This window comes from Colobus angolensis, unplaced genomic scaffold, assembly GCF_000951035.1.
Source record: "Colobus angolensis palliatus isolate OR3802 unplaced genomic scaffold, Cang.pa_1.0 Scaffold250, whole genome shotgun sequence".
Lineage (NCBI taxonomy): Eukaryota > Metazoa > Chordata > Mammalia > Primates > Cercopithecidae > Colobus > Colobus angolensis.
The window spans coordinates 1,333,576-1,340,394 of record NW_012115711.1 but is presented as its reverse complement, the minus strand read 5'-3'; the positions used below and the strand labels follow the sequence as shown (position 1 = coordinate 1,340,394).

Genomic DNA, 6,819 nt, shown 5'->3' with positions numbered 1-6,819 from the left:
CCTCGGCCTCCCAAAGTACCTGGATTATGGGCGTGAGCCACCGCGCCCAGCCTACAGTGTACATTTTACTTATTTAGTTTGTTTAACTCCCCTCACCCTATCCCAACACATCTACACTAGAATTTAAGCTCCCGTGAGGGCAGAGATTTTTGTCTGTCTTGTTCACTGCTATTTCCCTGGTGCCTAGGACAGTGCCTGGCACATAGTAGGCAGTAAATATTTAAGGAATGAATAATAAAGGCTTTTGGCAAAACAATTTATAAAAATTCAGAAACCTTTAGGAAATTTATGCCCTCTGCCTCAGTAATTACAGTTTGAGGAAGCTTGTAATTAAATCATTGGAAAGTGGGCAAGACGTCATACCTATAATTTATGAAAGCATTAAAAACTTTTTCTTTAAAAATGTGTTAAGGGCCAGGTGCAGTGGCTCATGCCTGTAATCCCAGCACTCTGGGAGGCCATGACAGGCAGATCACTTGAGGTCAGGAGTTCAAGAACAGTCTGGCCAACATGGTGAAACCCTGTCTCTACTAAAAATACAAAACTTAACCAGGCATGGTGGCAGGTGCCTGTAATCCCAGCTGCTTGGGAGACTGAGGCAGGAGAATTACTTGAACTCAGGAACTGCACATGTGTGCACATAATTGTTTTCTAGACAATCCCTACTTCACTTCAGCCTGGGCGACAGCAAGACTCCATCTCAAAAACAAAAAAAAATAATAATAATAATAGACGGCACCATGAGGGAAATTTTGTATAATCTCAGAGTGGGAATATTTTATGAGCAAATCCAGTGGTGGTGTGTGCCTGTAATCCCAGCTACTCGGGAGGCTGAGGCAGAAGAATCGCTTCAACCCAGGAGGCAGAGGTTGCATTGAACCGAGATTGCACCACTACGCCCCAGCCTGGATGACAGAGTGAGATTCTGTCTCAAAAAAAAACAAAAAGAAAAAAAAGTTTAGGCATCACAAAAACAGGAAAAGTAATATATAGTAAATCACCATTGTAACATCTTCCAGATCCAACAGTTACCAATATTTTGCCACATTTCTGGGTTTTTTTGTAGTTGCTAATGTTTTTTAAAGCAAATCCCTTTCACATTCTTCAGTACACATCTCTAAAATACTTGGGCAGTTTCTTACATAAGCATAATGCCGTTATTACTCCTGACAAAATTAATGCTAATTTCTTGGTATCATCTTAATATCCAGTCCATTTTCAGATGTTCCTGATTGTCTTAAAATGGCTTTTTGTGATTAGTTCAAATCAGAATCCAAATGTTGTCAACTCATTATAATATTACATTTAATAGCAAAAAAGCCAAAATGTCTCATGAAAGGAAGCCTGATTAATTGTGAGTGTCATATACAGTAGTTATCTCTGTAGGAAGATGGACGATATGTTTTTATTGCTGTATACTTTTCCATGTTTTCCAAATGTTCTGTACTGAGAATGAAGGGATGAAACTATTTTTAAAGAAAATATTTTAATTGTCTCTCTGTGGATTTACCAAATTTGGATTCCATATCCCCCCCTCAACTTCACCCTTTTTCTTAGTGATCCATCTTTGATGTCAGCGTCCCTTGCTTATCTTGCCTTTTCTAGGTTCGAGCTCATCAGCTGGTTCTTCCTCCCTGTGACGTGGTGATCAAGGCTGTTTCTGAGTATGTCAGTTCCATCAAAGATCCCTCAAACCTAGATGTAGTTGGGAAGGATGTTTTCAAACAGTCTCAGGTAAGTTAGCATTCCCCTTCCTAAGAGTCCTCAATTTTCTTACCTTCTTCAGCAACACCAACAGGTCCCTGATCTTTTCTGTGACACCTAAGTTTTCTTCCTAGCTGCTTGTCTTCTCCATGCTTACAAACCAGAGCTCCAAAATTTCCTTTAAAAAACATTACACAGCCTGGATTGAAAGTGTCCTTTACCTTTTTTTCTACTGATGATTAAAGTAATATAAGCCCATTCTAGTCCGGGCGCAGTGGCTCACACCTGTACTCCCAGCATTTTGGGAGGCCAAGGTGAATGGATCACTTGAGGTCAGAAGTTCAAGACCAGCCTGGCCAACATGGTGAACTCCCATCTCTACTAGAAATACAAAAAATTAGCTGGGTGTGGTGAGGCAGAAGAATTGATTGAACCCGGGAGGCGGAGGTTGCAGTGAGCCGAGATTGCGCTGCTGCACTCCAACCTGGGTGACAGAGTGAAACTTCATCTTAAAAAAAATAAATCAGTGAAGTAATATAAGCCCATTCTAGAAAATTTAGAAAATGAAAACAAATCACATAAAATCCCACTACCCATAAACAGCTTGCTATAGTTACCACTCTGACATATGTCCTTCTAGTCTTTTTTTTGTTTCAGTGTACACATGGTGGCTCACACCTGTAATACCAGCATTTCAGGAAGCCAAGGCAGGAAGATTACTTGAGCTTAGGAGTTTGAGACTAGCCTGAGCAACTTTGTCTTTCCCCCAAAAAAATTTGAAAGTAAATTTTTAAAAATGTACACATCCCTCACTTAATGTTGGTTCAACTTAACATTTTTCTGCTTTCCAGTAGTGCAAAAGCAATATGCTTTCAGTAGAAACTGTACTTTGAGTACCCATATACCCATTCTGTTTTTCACTTTCAGTATAGTATTCAGTACATTACATGAGATATTCAATACTTTATTATAAAATAGACTTTGTGTTAGATGATTTTGCCCAGCTGTATGCTAATGTAAGGTATTCTGAGTACATTTAAGGTAGGCTAGGCTAAGCTATGATGTTCAGTAGGCTAGGTGTATTAAATGGATTGTTGACCTATATTTTCAACTTGTGATGGGTTTATTGGGACATAACCCTGCCATAAATCAAGGAGCATCTGTGTATCTTAACATAAAGGAGTTCTTGCTCAATGGAAGATAATGAGCAAAGAAAAAAGACTACTTAAAGTGAGTCTACATAAAACAAAAATGAAAATTTCATTGTTAATAGTGGAAAAATAGCTCAACTGGGATTTTATTCTACAAAGTGAAATTAAAAATTATGAAAATAAGTTAGTTTTATTTTTAACAATTTGATTTATATTTTCAATTTGGATTTCTCACTTATTTTTAAAATTAACATACAGTCAAGCCGATTTGTGAATTTTAACACATGTATTGATTTATGTGACCATCATCACAATAAGAATACAGAACAGTTGTACTACCCCAAAAAACATGCTATCCCTTTGTAATAACACCCAAACCTACCTTTAACCCCTGGCAACCACCAGTTCATTTTCTGTTACTATGGTTCCATCTTCTAAAGAATATCACATGAATCATACAGTATGTGATTTTTTTTTTTTCTTTTTTGAGACGATGCCTCGCTCTTGTTGCCCAGGCTGGAGTGCAATGGTGTGATCTCGGCTCACTGCAACCTCCGCCTCCCTGGCTTAAGTGATTCTCCTGCCTCAGCCTCCAGAGTAGCTGGAATTGCAGGCGCCCACCACCACACCTGGATAATTTTTTATATTTTTAGTAGAGAGGGGTTTTCACCATATTGGCCAGGCTGGTCTTGAACTCCTGACTTCAGGTGATCCACCTGTCTTGGCCTCCCAAAGTGCTGGGATTACAGGCGTGAGCTACCACGCCCAGCCCAGTACATGATATTTTGAGAATGGCTTCTTTAATTCAACATAATACCTTTGAGATTCTTCTAAGTTGTTGCGTGTTACCTGTATCAATAATTCATTCATTTTTATTGCTGAGTAATAGCCATTGTATGGATATGCCAGTTTGTTTATCCATTCACCCCTTAAAGAATATTTAGATTGATTTCACTTTATGGTGTTATGAATAGAGCTGCTATAAACATTTGTGTACAGGTTTTTGTATGAACATAAGTTTTTATTTCCCTAGTGTAAATACCTACAAGTGGAGTTTCAGGGTCATGTGGTAAGTGTGTGTTTAAATTTATAAGACCTTGCCAAAGTAGCTGTTCCATTCCTTACCAGCATTTGGTATTGTCAGTTTTTTTTCCATTTATTTTTTTTTACTGACAAATGAAAATTATATATATTTATTGCATACAACATGTTTTGAAATACGTATACATCGTAGAATGGCTAAATCGAGTTAATTAACATATATATTACCTCAAATGCTTTTCATTTTGTTGTGGTGAGAACACTTAAAATCTACTCTTTTAGTAATTTCCAAAAATACAATACCTTGTTATTAACTGTGGCCACCATGTTATACAACAGATTGTCAGTGTTTTTTATAGCTGTTTTAATAGGTGTGTAGTGGTAGCTCGTCATAGTTTTAATTTATGTTTCCCAAGTGACTAATGATGAACATTTTTTTCTTTTTGAGACACAGTCTCACTTTGTTGCCCAGGCTGGTGTGTAGTGGCGTGATCTCGGCTCCCTGCAGCCTCCGCCTCCCGGGCTTGAGCAGTCTTCCCGCCTCAGCCTCCCAAGTAGCTGGGACTACAGGCGCACACTATCATGCCTGGCTAATTTTTGTACTTTTCGTAGAGACAGGGTTTCGCTGTGTTGCCTAGGCTGGTCTCAAACTCCTGAGCTCAAGCAAGCTGCCCACCTCAGCCTCCCAAAGTGCTGGGATTACAGGTGTGAGCCACCGCGCCTAGCCAACATTTTTGTCCTGAGCATACTTCATGCATATATCCTCTTTGACAAATGGTTTGTTCATGAACAGTCTTTTGCCTCTTTTTTTAAATTGGTTTGTTCATTTACTTACTGTTGTGTTTTGAGAGTTCTTTATAATGCATATGAGTGCTTTGACAGATACCTGGTTTGCAAATATTTTCCCCCAGTCTGTAGTTGTCTTTTCTTTTAACAGCATCTTTTGCAGAGCAAAGTTTTACAATTTTCATTAGCGTTTATCTTTTATGGGCCATGCTTTTGGTGTGATGTCTAAGAACTCTTTGCCCAACTGCAGGCATGACTATTTTCTTCTGTTTTCTTTTTTAAAAATATTTTTTAAAAAGAAGAACATTGGCCAGGTGCAGTGGCTCACACCTGTAATCCCAGTACTTTGGGAGGCTGAGGTGGGTAGATCACCTTAAGGTCAGGAGTTCAAGACCAGCCTGGCCAACATGGTGAAACCCCAGCTCTACTAAAAATACAAAAAATTAGCTGGGCATGGTGGCGTGTGCCTGTAATCCCAGCTACTCGGGAGGCTGAGGCAGGAGAATCACTTGAACCCGGGAGGCGGAGGTTACAGTGAGCCGAGATTGCACCATTGTACTCCAGCCTGGGCAACAAGAGTGAAACTTCATCTCAAAAAAAGAAAAAACAAAACATTTATTGCGTGACCAGTCATTGAAATTCTTAAAATGAACTGGATGCTGCTACAGCTGCCCCTTTGGATATAGGTGTTACTCCTTCACAGATAATGTGCCTGAATTCATGGTATGCAATTTTTAGCTTCCTAATTATACCACTCCTGGTGGTATTTTGTCTTTTAGCCTTGGCACTCTAGTTATACTTTATTTTATGTTTGGGAGGGTAGCGACATTTGCCACACATTGACTTCTGAAAGTGGCAGGTATTAGAGCTGTAGCAGCAGCACAATGTGTGCGTCTAAATGTGAGGCTTTCCAAATAATGACGTTCCCTTCATCACCTCACTTCTACTTTCTGTTTTTCTTTCTTTCTTATTTATTTATTTGAGATAGAGTCTCACTCTGTCACCCAAGCTGGAGTGCAGTGACACTATCTTGGCTCACTGCAACCTCCACCTCCTGGGTTCAAGCAATTACCGTGTCTCAGCCTCCAGAGTAGCTGGGATTACAAGCACGCGCCCCCACACCTGGCTGATCTTTTGTATTTTTAGTAGAGATGGGGTTTCACCTTGTTGGCCAAGCTGGTCTTGAACTCCTGACCTCAGGTGATCCATCCGCCTAGGTCTCCCAAATTGCTGGGAGTACAGGAATGATCCACCATACCCAGCATGCTTTTCTTTTTTAATTACATAGTTCTATACTTCACATTTTAGAACAAATCATCCATATTTAGTTGATTTCTGTATAAAATATGAGAGGTTGTGTTTTTCATATGGATGTCAAATTGTTTCAGCACAGTTTGTTGAAAAGACTATCTTTTCCCCATTGAATTGCCTTTGCACTTTTGTTAAAAATCAATTGACCATGTTTGTGTTGGTCTATTTCTGGACTCTGTTCTGTTCAGTTGATCTATGTGTCTATCCTTTTACCAGTAATACACTATCTTGATTACTATAACTTTATAATAAGTCTTAAAATTGGTTAGTGATTCCACCATATTCATTCATTCATTCATTCATTCATTCATTCATTTAGAGACAGAGTTTCATTCTGTTGCCCAGGCTGGAGTGCAGTGGCACAAACATGGCTCACTGTAGCCTCAACCTCCTGGACTCAACTGATCCTGCTGCTTCAGCCTCCCAAGTAGCTGGAACTACAGGTGTGTGCCACCATGCCTGGCTAATTTTTAAATTTTTTGTAGAGATAAGGTCCCACTATGTTACCCAAGCTGGTCTCAAACTCCTGGGCTTAAGCAATCCTCCTACTTTGGCCTTCCAAAATACTGGCATTACAGGCATGAGCCACTGCACCCAGCCAACTTTTATTATTTTTCAGTGTTATCTATACTTGTTTCTTTGTCTTTCCATAGAAATTTTATTTTTTTAATTACTTTTTTAAATTATAATTTAAGTTCTAGGGTACATGTGCACAACGTACAAGTTTGTTGCATATATATGCATGTGCCATGTTGGTGTGCTGCGCCCGTTAACTCATCATTTACATTACGTATATCTCCTAATGCTGTCCCTCCCCTATCCCCCC

At 39.4% G+C, this 6,819-nt stretch overlaps 1 protein-coding gene across 1 annotated transcript in view; it reads left to right on the top strand.

Moving 5' to 3' along the window:
- The window catches only part of FAM120C (family with sequence similarity 120C), a gene marked incomplete at its 5' end in the record, with an annotated part of 150,175 nt that overhangs the window by 42,468 nt on the left and 100,888 nt on the right, over positions 1 to 6,819 (top strand). Inside the window, one exon of the mRNA XM_011946593.1 lies at positions 1,606 to 1,734. Coding sequence (XP_011801983.1) covers positions 1,606 to 1,734 — 129 coding nt within the window. The remainder of the gene's footprint in view (positions 1 to 1,605; positions 1,735 to 6,819) is intronic.